Below are 13,883 nucleotides of genomic sequence, written 5' to 3' on the forward strand. Positions count from 1 at the left end.
TGGGGCAACCTTTGGGGCCTTTTTTCACCACCGACTATGGTGTTTCGGGTGTCCATGGGCGGCGGTGATTGGTTAATATAAGATCCTTATGTTCGTTTACTGGTTTATACCATATCGCAGTGTTCGTCCTTCGCATATACCAACCTACTTATAATTCAGTATCGCAAAAATTATTATGATTATCAAGTTTGCTTAGTCCCTCACCTGTCATCATCAAACAGCACGATCTCCAGCGATTTGACAGCGAGGTCCGACTCAGTGATGCCGAAGAAATGCAGCGTCTCGTTGAACTCCGGGTTCTTCGTTTTGTGAACTGTTTTAGTTCGTAGTCTGTTGGAGTAGGATCCTTCTGGAAGAAGAAAATGATATTTTTAATCTTATTTGAGTTAAATATATTATCTATTACAATAATATTCAACATGAAATGTTCAAAGAATTAATTATCATGGAAGACGTAATAATAATGCCACTTTTCTTTACCTTCGTGTCAAAAGTTATACAGAATTATCAGGACTAAGACTTTAATACCAATTAAATCCAGGATTTAATCTTTCACTGGGTAATTAAAACCCCAAAACAGTTAATATACAGACACTTTTCCAACTCACCTCTAGGCAAAACCTCCAATCTGCAAAACGGATCAGACAATCCAGTCATATCCATCCCGATCAGACCCCTAGCTCTTAACACAGTAACAGCCAATGACGAGGTCGCATTCTCATACGCCAATTTAATTTCTAGGGTCCCAAATCCAGCGTCAGGTATCGTAGGGGGTCTCTCAATTTGGGTGGTCGGTTTAGGCATCTCTTTTCTCATGCTTCGAAGGCTGTAGGCACTGCCTTTACTGCCTGTCCTTTTTAGGGATGCTAGCGGTCTTTGTGTTAGGCTGTCCTGTCGATGCAGACTGAGTCCACTGAAGCCGTGTGATAGGATGTCTGTTTCGCTCCATTCGTAGTGGGTGTCCTGGAATTAAGAAAGTAGCATTAATTTGGTTTTAGCTTTGCTGGCTAGCTTTTTTTAAGGGGGGAAAATCATCCAACGACTTCTCCCGACTTGGGTGGGGCGAGATGGAGTGACTCTTACTGACTAAAAACCACCCCGTTCCTACTCCTGCTTTTCCGGCCGGAGCCCCGGTAAACCCGCTAGGTAGTCCGCAGCTCCGGATCAGGTGTGGTTTGCTAGCTAGCTAGCATTGTGTTTCTTCTGTACGTTGGTATTTAACTTGGGCAATAATAAGTGAGTCTTATAAAATATATCCTATAAAAGGTCCACGCCTTTGTTCTAAAGGCGTTCTTTAATCAAAATTCAAATCATCTCTTCTCGTTTATAAATAACGGTCTTTGAAAGTATTAAATACTTTGCTATTCTGTTGACGAAATAATTACGTTTCAACCATTATAACTAGATCTCTCTGAAGTTTGACATTAACAACGAGAGCAAGACGTCATTATACACGAATGCCGATGAACGACAGAGATAGCTACACTTGTAGCGTACTTCAGACAGGTCAACTTAAGATGGTTTTATGAAAATTCCTGAATATTGCTATTCATTGCAACATGTTGTAATTAGGTTAGGTTTAATGAACCATTATTAAGTAAACAAAGAAAATGTCACTATGTAACAAAGGTCATTAACCCCATGAATAATGGAATTTCTTAAAGTGAAGTTAGCGTATGCGGCCTGGATACATTTTCGCTTGGCTGCATAACCTGATTTGCATATAAAATGTCCTGCGTTACTTTACGGCTGGCTTGTACTAGGTTAAGCGATTTTAGCTCTTATTTGCATATGCTAATAATAGGGGGAGATGTAGGGGTGTTTGTGCTATGAAGGTATGAAATACAAGGCTGTTACATGTAACAACCATTCATGAATCTAATGGCAAACATACTACTCAAATATAGGAAGATATTATTTTGTCCCATCACTGCAGCTATCAAATATTGAATGTCCAATGGTGTGACAGTACCTAATTAGGATTTAACATGTGTCGTGGGTGCGTTTACAAAAATACAATTTGATATATGTACACATCACTAATAATTATGGAACAATAATTTATGAATCAAATAAAGAGTTTTTCTGTGCGAGAATTGAAGTCATGATACGATTCTTAATAGCGAGTCACGCAGCCCTTGAGCGTAACTTGTCGTTAGATATTTTTTTTTATAAGTAGCGCTTTTCCTAAGAGAAAAACGTCAACCTTGTAAATCCACTCTAATCTGTAAAACTACAATGAAGAACTTAACTGTTAAAAGGTTAAGTTTGCCCTTAAACTTACAGATTAATTATGCTATAATAAGTTTGTGACATTTAATTTATTTTTTGTACAATTTTACACACTGAGCACTCTAATCCTAAAGATTTCATAAAAAGTAGATAATCATTTGTTCAGAACCTATAGAAATTTATCCTAAAGCTGCAATAAATGGACATTTAACGAGATGACGCCAGTAACTTTATTGCAACAATGAAAAGGTGGAGTGGCAATTAAGAGAATGGAGAATAATAGATCATATATCCATCAATTGATTGATTTATTACACCATCATATTATTACGGTGTATTATATGTTACGTTATACAGTATGGAGATCACTCATATGACTTAAATGAAACTACAAGTAGTACTCGTTCACAGTAGCATTATGCTTCATAATTTTTTTATTGTATTATGATTAGTTTTACCAATATATTTCAACGAAAACGGAAATTTAAAAAATAAATATTGATCAGAAGGCTTAAGTAGTACGAGTTTGTTTTATTTTTAACTGTACAAATAAACCAAACAATCAGAACGTTAAACTCGCTCTCGTTTCGTTTTTTTAACGTAATAATAAGTTAAGCACCCACGAGACAGGAGAAAATCCTAGTAGTGCAACGTTTTAAAAAATCTTATTGTAGACACCTTTTTCTTTTTTTGAGGGGGGAAAATTCATCCAATTACTTCTCCCGCCATGGCTGAGGCGGGGAGGGAGTGTCATACTCTTACTGACTAAAAACCACCTCGTTTCTACTCCTGCTTTTGAAGCCGGAACCCTGGTATACCCGTTAGGTAGTCCGCAGCTCCGGATTGTAGAGACCTAAAATTAACATTAAATTCCCTCCTAATTCACGACGAACCGACTTCATTTCCATCTGACTCAGACTTCTAATAGCTTAGAATAGCTTGAAGTCATAAGTTTACCGGCTTCAATAGATGAAGTCGGCCGTTAGTCGTGTGCCGTTGACATTCATGTAATTGTTAATTAAGATCACAAAGGGGACCGCTGGACTATTGTTAAAGGTGGTAGAATCGTGCTTATTATAACTTTATATTAGAAATATCTAATCATAGTGGCCCAGAGGTCTAAGATACCTGTTTCTCATGTATGAGGGTGCGGGCTTAAAACCTACCAAAGGCAAGTACCAATTAGACTTTTTCCGAGGTATAAGTATTTTCTTTGATTATTTAGACACCACTGACGAACGGTGAAGGAAAACATTGTGAGGAAACCTGGGCTTATAATTTCCAATTATAAGTTTGAAATTGCCAACCCGTATCAAGCAAACGTAGTGATTAATGCTCAAACCTTTTCTGTGTGAGAAGAGGCCTTTGGTCAGCAGTGGCCACTTATAGGCTGTTGGTGTGATATTAGACAGTGATTATATTTTAATGCTAAAATATTTAGGTACACGTAAACAGCACCAACAACACACCCGACTGTCTGGCTTTTGAATCCCGGAGCGGGAAAATGAAAAAAAAAAATCATAGCAATTTCGGTTTCCCAAAACTTTCTCATTAGTAGCACGGAGTCTGAGATTATGCCCGGTGCATAGCAGTAGGTTCACATATTCACGCCTAAAATAAGGGTGCCATAAGATTGAAACAAGGTGGGTCCTATATTTTATATACACCTCTGCTTACCTATTCGCTTCGGTATACGCTTCGGTGAATAAAAGACGTATACACTATTATAACCATAAGCAACAAAAGCCTCACTTATTTCCAGCCATCAAATCTCTGGCTATGAGATAGCAGTGAATTAAAATTGGCAGCGCGTCGCGTCTGAGCGGTTGCTATGGTAACCAGTTATTATTGTCCAACCTTGTCGTGTCGCTAACTCCTAGATTAGTTTCCCGTTACCAAGTTAGGTATTTGGTAAATATACTGAAACATAATAATTTTGTATGTAGTGGTAGATTGTTTGTATATCAAGTACTTGGTAGGACCGTTTTTAAGTATGGGAGAGCCTGAATGGGCCGGCTTGACCGGGGTGATACCACAGCCTCATAGAAAACCGACGTGAAACAACACTTGCGTTATGTGAATGAGGTTACAGCAGGCTTAATTACTCCCCTTCTCAATCCCCGATTCCCTAACAACCCTTAAATTCCTAACCCCCTAATGGCAACGCACTTGTAACGCCCCTGGTGTTTCGTGTATCCATGGGCGGCGGCGATTGCTTACCATCAGGTGATCCGAAATCACTGAAACAATTTGCAAAATGTCGTAAAACTATTACGTGTTTATGATACATCATTAAAAAAATATATAAACTCCACGCAGACGAAGCTATTGACAAAACCTAGAGACATCATCACAAACAAAATAATATTTCCAACATCGAACTGTCGCTGTCAGAACAATTAATTCTAATCGTTATAAACCCATTTATCCTGAATCAATCAAGTCCCGCGCATTATCGGCCCCCGACAAATTGACGACGACCTCAATTAATAGGGAATCAATAAAAACGTGGGACTGTCCCACCCCCCACTGGGGTATGACGCGGGAGTGACGTGGCTTGCGTCAGAGACTGGGACTGGGGATTAGGGATGGTTTCCTTGAGCAGATATTTGAGTTGTTCCGAGTTTGGATTTGTACCCGTTGTAAGGAAAGGCAATGCAACACTTAAGCAAATGTGCTCAAGATTGAGTTTACATCGTGATCAGGTAAACAAACGAGGCGGAAATTGTTTTTATGCAAAAATTATCGGTATCTGATTTACATAAAACTCGAAAAACAAATAATGTTTAGTTTATCAGTTGGCTTCCTAATTATAGGCCTCCGGTGTAGCTTGAAATTAGTTGAGTAACATCATCAAACGTAAGTAAGCCTTACAACATAATGACACAACCAAGACGTCGATTAATACAACCTATTTAATCACATAATTCTCTAGTTTTATATTTAAAAGTTCTAGTTTTGTCTGGGTATCTTATTTGCTACCAGCCTACAGATAATTTGACGTGGAAATGACGCAAAGACGCGCCGCGCCGTCGGACGCTCTGATTCAATTATTGTAGAATATAACCTCATTACTTCTTTCCTTTTCTCATACTTTTACGACCATAGGCGATGGGGAGATACATGGGTATATGATCAGCCACACACATTTTAAAATACATTAGCAGAAATTTTATTGAAACAGTGAAACAATGAATTTATTTTTGTAAATAGGCTACAAAACAGCACCTTTACACGTCAAAATTATTATAAAAAAATCTAGATCTATTATAGATTGATTCTAAATAAAATAAAAAACTTTTGTCTTTAAAATATGATTTGCTAATAATGTCTTGTAGAGTGTCAGACTCTTACTGACTAAAAACCACCCCGTTCCTACTTCTGCTTTTCTAGCCGGAGCCCTGGTAAACCCGCTAAAACTAGGTAGTCCGCAGCACCGGAGAGAATAAGCCTTAACTTATTATTAAAACTCAATACTACATTTACCTGACAAGAAAATTAATCACGGAAGTTTCTTAGTAAGCAAGTCGTCGCTTCTCACTTTACAATGTAACTTTGATCATATTATACTTAATTCGAATTATGTATACATCTGTTTGTAGCAAGCGAAGTGTGGCAGATTTAGATCACTTCATGAATACTAATAACTCGGGATTAAAGTTAATACGATAGAGTGGGCGGTTCGACATCCAATTTAGGAATATTTGGGTGGAAGTCTATAAGCTGGTATGGTATATGGTGGCGACAGAGACATTTGGCATTGAGTTCACTTTATTTTATTATTACCACTATTTTATTGTATTGTGCATATTACAGATTAAATAAATAAATACAATAAAGGAGGTTCATAATCTCACAGTGACCAGTCGCGGGTTTTTAAATAGAAAATGAGTTTCTCAGCTTGACTTGTGTGTAAGTTTTTTTTTTTATTTTTTTTTCCTTTTTTTTTCTACAGCCGGCCCTCGTGCGCGATTATCTTACGTTAGGGTGAACCGACTTTTGTGCGGTTTCCAGCAGAGTATTTTTCACTAAGCAGAAAGTTTTAAGGATAACGATAAACGTAATTAAAAAGATTGAGGTGTTAAAGGAAATTAAAGGCGTTTCCCTTTAAATAAAACCTTTTTTATTATGAGATGTATTTCGATGGATAAAAACCGATGTGGCGAAAAATCTATCAAACGTACCTTTCCTTTATAATACTCATAAAATAATTATATAACATTAAAGTTATTTATAACCGTCCTAGACTGAAGCAGATATCATGAACAATATAACTGGGCAATATAAACTCCTTATAAATGGATTGCGTCAGTTGCAGGCACAGCTACACCGTGGCTAGCCGGCAGGAGGCCGCTATTACTAAGAGGTATATATTCATCAGTAGCGTAGCGTGCCTTGGCGGGGAGCCCTGTATATTCTTTACTAGCTACTTCCGCGCGGTTTCACCCGCTCTGCTCGGTTCCTATTGGTCATAGCGTGATGTTTAATTACCTATAGCCTTCTTTGATAAATGCACTATCCAACACAAAAAGATTTTTTCAAATAGGACCAGTAGTTCCGGAGATTAGCGCGTTCAAACAAACAAATAAACAAACAAACTCTTCAGCTTTATAATATTAGTATAGATTTTGAGATAAATCATCCTAAGACTTTTCTTACCCTGTCTCTCAAGTCTTGAGCTCCGTACTCACATACGCGATGGAGCTAAGCCGAGTAAAACCCATGGCATGGGCTTTCGTCCATACATTCAGCATTGATCTATCAAGTGAGGTCCGCCGTTCAGTATTCACCGAACAATTTGAGCCAAAGGATGTCTGTGCTTCGAGTAGGCTCGAAGGAAATTACTTTCATTTAATTCCATCGAGCTGGCTCGGTGCGAGCCTTCGAGCTGTGAGTTTAGCTGTCCACACGTTGATTTTTACTCGATTTCGAGTAAAACTATCGAGTAATACCGTATGTAAGTACGGACCATCAGAGAGGGGACTTTCCGATGTTATAACAGCGAACCCATGTTTGGGGGCCTTTATGATGACGTTAATTTTCGTAAAGTTGTTCTCATGTAGTCGTTACTGACACATTTGTAATTTTTGAAATGAAATAATAAATTAGGAAGTTTATATTTTTTGCTTACGCACATTGGGGCCCCCGTAGCCCGGAGCCCCGTATAATTGATAAATGATAAATGATATAAGTATGTGCTTATTGTGTAATGAGCTCGGGTTTTTGTGTTATAAAAGTTTATATGGCGGTGGAGTTACGCAAGTAATATTGTATGCAGTTTTCTTTGTAGTAGACATATGAGGTTTTTTTTTATAACGTCACGCCTTTAATCCCCGATGGGGTTGGCAGAGGTGCATATTATGGGACATATTGCGAATGTACACCTACATTTCACAATTTATGTTGTAAGTCCCATGTAATAGGTGGTGACCCTATTGTCATATACCGGGCCCATTTCCAGACTCCGTGCTACCACTGAGAAATTTTTGAAAAACCGAAAAAAGCTTGGTCCGGGAAACCCGAGACCAACTAGGCAGTCAATATACATATAAGGTGTTCTAAAATAATCTGCCACAGGAATAGGAATGCCGCTTTAATAGGAAGTAGTTTTGTGTTTGCATATTACAATAGTGAAGATACCTCGTAACCCGGACCAGTTAACAATTTGAGAACAAAAAGAAGTTAAATATACATTGACGCTACTCTTCATAACGTGGGCCACAAATACTCACTATGCGTAGAAACAGTGAAAGAGATAGCTCTTTCATAACAAGCTTGTACCTACGTAAATTTTTTAAAAACTTAAAATCAATAATTTATATATTTGATGGGTCGACGTTTGACCGCTACCTCGCCTGGTGGCAAGTGATGATGCGGCCTACGATGGACGTCTGCCCATGAGCAACCTATTCACTCGGGCCTTGGTTCACCCAGGTTAATATTGTTATTTACTATTGTAATCTTCACAAACCGAACGCTAACTCCCATTAAAGTCTTGGCATATACATTTAAAGTTCCTTATATATTATTACTTTATATATAAGGTATGTATTCAACCAATCGTCTTGTAATTTCATACACTTAGAAATACGGAGAAGGACATAGACTAATTCCCACAAAGCCACAGGTAACTAGTAAAGTTACGTGAACAATACGTCTCTATGAACCCATTCTAACAAGTAACAAGAGGACTAATGAATATTAACAATAGATATTTCGAATACTTGGACGAAATCCGTGAGGTTTGTGAAGTAGTCACCAGCAGATCAACCTACACCTCTTTTATCTTACAATTTTCAACTTTATACAATTTGAAATAAAGTTGAAAATACAATGACCAAAATTGCAGGTTGGGGTAGGTTTATCTGCTTACGAATGTACCTCAGTCTGCCCCGGGGACCGCTTGCGGGTCACGGGACAATTTGGCAAATTTTCCTTTAGATAATTCACGACTGAACAGTAGCGTTCTTTTCATCATTTCGGTATTTGCTTATGGTGTACAGTTAGGAAATGTTAGATGAGGCACTGAATTAAAATAAATCTACGTATAAAACGTTTGCCATAAAAATTTGCTTTAAAATGCGCAGAGCTCTCAAAAGGCTGCACGATTGCACATGATTGAAAAAATAATGTGTTGGTTGTGGTTTAATTTCTTGTTTGCTGGTATATAAGAGACTATAGAAAATAAGTTGTGTCCCGCGTGGATCCACGTTTCGACATACGACGGGTTAAAATAAAAAAAAATACACAGTGTACGGAAAAATCAGGAAATAAGACCCGAGTTTTCGAACTTAAGATCCTATATTCGGTATCAACTGTTACTTTAGAAAGAACGTGATATGATTTATTATTGCTACCTATACCCTACCCTTCTAACATTTTAATTACTCTATGGTTAACACAAATTACCATAATGTTGTTCTCGGAAAAAAATATAAAATATAACTTTTTCCATTAACAAAGTACCTATATTACATCTTTTTTTTTGAAGGGGGATAATCATCCAATGACTTCTCCCGCCTTGAGTAAGACGAGATCCCTCTCGTCCTCCCGTTCCTACTCCTGCTTTGAGCCGGAGCCCCGGTAACCTGTTACGTTGTCCGTAACTCCGGATATTACATGGGTTGGGATAAAAAAGTCGAAGAAATTGTATTAATACTTCGTTGGCTTGTAACAAAAAGTTTTAAATACTTTGGAAGCTTTTCAACAAATGAAAAGATGAGTACGGGAACATTTTTTCATTTTTATTTGAACAGGTATTTTTGATAGACGGCCTCTTTGGTCAGAAATGGTAGGTTTTAATTTTGGTTTTAGAAGCACTGTTTCATAATGTTTGATTTATTTGGTGTTAATACTTAACTGACGAATACTCTGTTTTAGACTCTAATTAAATCTAGGACTTGTTTCACAATGTCTGATAGCCGCTGGATATGGAAGATAACTTTGAATTAAGAACGTAATTTGTATGCACTATCTGTCACATAGCTTCAATCAGGTTTTAATCAGGCGCTCAGGCGCCTACAAAAACTTATTTAGATTCTTTGAGATAGGACTATAAAAATATATACTTATAGTCCTATTTCAAAGAGTATTTATAAAAAAATATGGAAGACTTAAAAATATGACAATAATAATTAATAATAAACGTTAGCATGTTACGACAGTAATGACAAACGATCTGAAAATTTCGAAAGAAAAAGAGGCATCATATTTTACGTTTTAATCAATTTTTTTCTTTTTTCGAAATTAGTAATTTTAGCAATCGTTTAAAAATGTGTCTGTATTGCCATCTTTATCTTTAGTGGAACTATAAATAAAAACTTTTTTAAGAAGCACAACACATAGCCATAAGTAGCAAGTACGTATGACGGTGACAAGAAACCAAGGAGGTTACATATCTACTTTTTTTATCCTAATGTACAAGACGACCCTTGTAAGTAGTCGTAAATAGGTCAGTAGGCATGTCCCCGCTAATCCCTCAGAGGGCCACTGCCGGGAGTATTTACGGGAGTGTAATTATTGTGCCAACTGATTGCTGGCTCATTTCCTAAGAGTATACTCGCTAAATGGCCTTGGCTTGTCATTGATGTAAGTTTGAATCTGAGTTGTTATAGTATTAAGTACTTAATCAGCTTTTTGATTTTTGCGAATATCAAAGTCAATATCAATAAATTTATTCCAGCCGTTGAAGCTAGGTGCTCGTTCCAAAGTCTAGTTTCGAATGGAGGAGAATGAGCAAGAAAGTACATTTGTTACTTATTTTTTTAAAGAGTTACTCTTTAAATGAGTTACTCTTATTTTAAAAGTGTATCAAATGGATCTGTAATGATACGGAGTTTTAAATTTCGTGTGAGTAGTGTGTTCCATATTTGGAAGTAGCCTGTTGGCCCTCGTTTAATTGCAAAGGGACTATTCGTTAGTATTAAATAATCTTAAATTAAATAACGGTGTATTACTTAATATATTTAATTTATCAGATGATGATTAAAATCTATACAGTTTATAGTATTTTTATTAATATGAGTTCATTTATAATATTACACAAAACAACATCTTAATAAAAATATGATACAAAATAAAAACGAAAAAAATATCCTTTTATATCAGTCTCCTTTTCAAAGATTTTCCTTCTGGAAATTTCGTTGTAAACAAAATAACGGTTCCCCTTGAACCAACCTACGTTGTTGCTATTTTAAGTAACACGGGTAGCGCTGATACAATTTGAATTAATTAGGCCTTCGCCATCCGATGTTTACTGCTTCCTTGACACCTCGATTTAATGAGACTCGATAAGTGATCGGAGATATCGTGAATGTACGGCTTTAGTCGTATATGGGCGGTTTAAGTCTATGGTTTGTTTGAAAACTAGGTAAGAATTTGGCGGGAATTTTGACAGATGTCATAATATTTTTTTTTAATATTAAGTTTTTGTTTTTTTACTTGCAAATGCAAGGAATCTGGACTATCGGAGGTGTTGACTACCTAGCAGGTTTACCGGGACTCCAGCTTGAAAAGCAGGAGTAGGTATGGGGTGGTTTTTAATCAGTAAGAGTCTGACACTCCTTCTCGCCTCACCTAAGACGAGAGAAGTCATTGGATGATTTTCCCCCTTAAAAAAAGGAACCTGGACCAAGGAATTGATCTTGACTATGATTAATAGGTTTAGTATTAATAATTATAATCATTTTTGAAAATGTATCAACATCATTTTTAATATAATAAACATCTACTTACTCATCCGTTAAGACTCAGAGTCGACCTCAAAACTAATTAGCAAAAAGGTCAGGAGAAAGCAGATTTATCTTAGATAGGAACTTAGCTTATATTTTATTCTTTCATTGCAGGACAAGCGTCCCTAATTGGGCGCCTTTTAACTTAAGTGCGGCGACTCGTGCTCAGCCCATTAAAATACAAAAACGTGTACTTATTTCGTAGGCACTTTAAAACAGTAAAGTGGTCAAATAAAATATGCTCTTAGTAATGTATAATTAAACATAAATAAAACATTTCTCACCACTCATATTCTTTCCGTGGGTGTCTCATAACAGCTAAGCAGTGAAACTATGTGACCATTTCCCCTGATACTAAGTTTTGTAGTTGTATGAGTAAGATGTGCTATGAAGATGCGCCAACGGAAAGTAGCTTCTGTAGGTAATCTACTCTGCACATAGCTACAGCACCCGCGACGGTCGCACACATCCATAGCACGCACCCATAGCACGCAGCCATAGCACGCAGCTATAGCAAGCATCCATAACACATATCCATAGCACAAATCCGTAGCACGTATCTTTCTAGATAAAAAAGATGTGTGCCAGTGCTAAGCTATGTGTACCAAAGCGCTGGAAATTCATGCTTCGGCACGAATGGGCCGACTCACCCGGAGTTATACCACTACCTCACAGAAAACCAACGTGAAACAACGAGTCGTACGGATACAAATTCAATTACTTAGAAATGCCTGTAAGTTCAGAATAAAAAAATAATACTGTTTCCTTTCCTTTACCCACTCTAATTAGAAAGCTAAGCGGCTTATGCACTTCACTCAGACTTAGTTCTCAAAGAAATACCTAGGTACCATTTCATTTCATTTCACATCTATCGCAATGGTCATTGATAGGATGTTTAGTTATATAAATAAAAATAAGATAGTAATAGTATAGTCATATAGATGAATAGATATTAAGTATAATTAAGCAGAATAATATTGTAGCCATTTTGTGAAAGGGGTATGATGGGGTTGTCATATCTTGATAAAAAACCTCTAAAGAAAATAAGATAAAAAAATCTATCGAAACTAAATTAATATCAATTTATCTAACTAAGTACATAGATGTATATTATCTGTGGCGTTTGATTTCCCGCTTTTTATAATTAAATGATTGGCTGTATGACGTGACGGCCTTTGTCTGTTCAATCAAATCATAAATAAGCCACAGTTTGTTCGATATTTAAATGATATTGACAGATGCGGTTTGAAGCGTGCGTGGTTTTGGCGCGTTTTAATATAGTTATAAATTGTAATTAAATTTCAGGTATCATAAAACACAATTTTCTTTAGATATATAGGATAGGTACGATATTTAATCGTGGATTGTAAAGTAGGTATAATTTTAGGGGTGGTTGACGTTTAAATAAAAATATTACTTCTACATCATGTTTTCTTTTTTGTTAAAATTATTACTTAAATGTATTAAAAATTAAAAGATTAATTAGTACTAATTATCTTGTCACTGTTTTACGATATATTCGCGTATTCTAAAGAGACTTTTTATAAGAGAAAAAAAGGAATAACTACAGATTATTTATTACATATTTTTATTTCACCAACGTGGAAGGCCACATAAACCAAATCGACTTTTTCGATTACACTGATCCCACGTAACTGTTAATTCATGCGTTAAAATTGTTTCCTGGAGAGAACTAAGTAATTTATACAGCAAATGTTAGCCAGCTCTCCAATCAAATTGAAACAACAGATTAAATAGAGGTTAAGAGGATTATAAATATACAGATATAAAACAAATAATTCGAGGAAAACCTCCTTGAATGGTAATTATAAATGATTTCTGGGTAACAACTAATCCACTACATAATATAATAATATTGTATTTGTATTCATTTACATTTTACCGGATTTGCTGCTATTAATAGATACTTATGAGGTTTTATGTTATAAGCCGATAAACGAGCAGACGGATCACCTGATGGTAAGCAATCGCCGCTGTCCATGGACACCCGAAACATCAGAGTCGTTACATAAGTGCGCTGCCGCTAATTTATTTTAACAGTTAGTCAGTCTGCCACGGAAGTCAATCAACGTCACCATTTCAAAACATGGATTCTTATAGAGAAGAAAGGGTAAATAAGTCAATGATTTCGACTTTATATTGAAGTAGTCCAAACTATTTAGGGGTAGGAAAGTCATTTTATGATGATGAGGGAAAGCTTTACAATGCGTTTAGCTATAGTTTTATTATAACTTTCATGAGACATACTAAATAAATTATGATGTTATCGGCTTACTCACATAACAGTATAACGAGGAACTCGAGAAGTTTTAAGGCATGCTAGAGGCCACTGTCGCCGAGTCTGAACACTCGTTTAACAAGTCCGTCAAATGAAAAACACAGGATCTTTGCACATATATT

General features: G+C 36.4%; 1 protein-coding gene across 2 annotated transcripts in view; it reads right to left on the reverse strand.

Moving 5' to 3' along the window:
• LOC118274564 (double C2-like domain-containing protein beta) overlaps positions 1 to 13,883 on the reverse strand; it is a 60,794-nt gene that overhangs the window by 4,037 nt on the left and 42,874 nt on the right. The window contains exons 6-7 of one of the 2 annotated variants that reach the window (XM_050697073.1): positions 609 to 963; positions 205 to 346 (exon numbers count right to left, since the gene is read on the reverse strand). In XM_050697073.1, coding sequence (XP_050553030.1) covers positions 205 to 346; positions 609 to 963 — 497 coding nt within the window. Of the gene's footprint in view, positions 1 to 204; positions 350 to 608; positions 964 to 13,883 lie in introns of both variants that reach the window. The other variant, XM_035592129.2, reaches the window with a different exon arrangement.

Source organism: Spodoptera frugiperda, chromosome 11 (genome assembly GCF_023101765.2).
Source record: "Spodoptera frugiperda isolate SF20-4 chromosome 11, AGI-APGP_CSIRO_Sfru_2.0, whole genome shotgun sequence".
Taxonomy (NCBI): Eukaryota; Metazoa; Arthropoda; class Insecta; order Lepidoptera; family Noctuidae; genus Spodoptera; species Spodoptera frugiperda.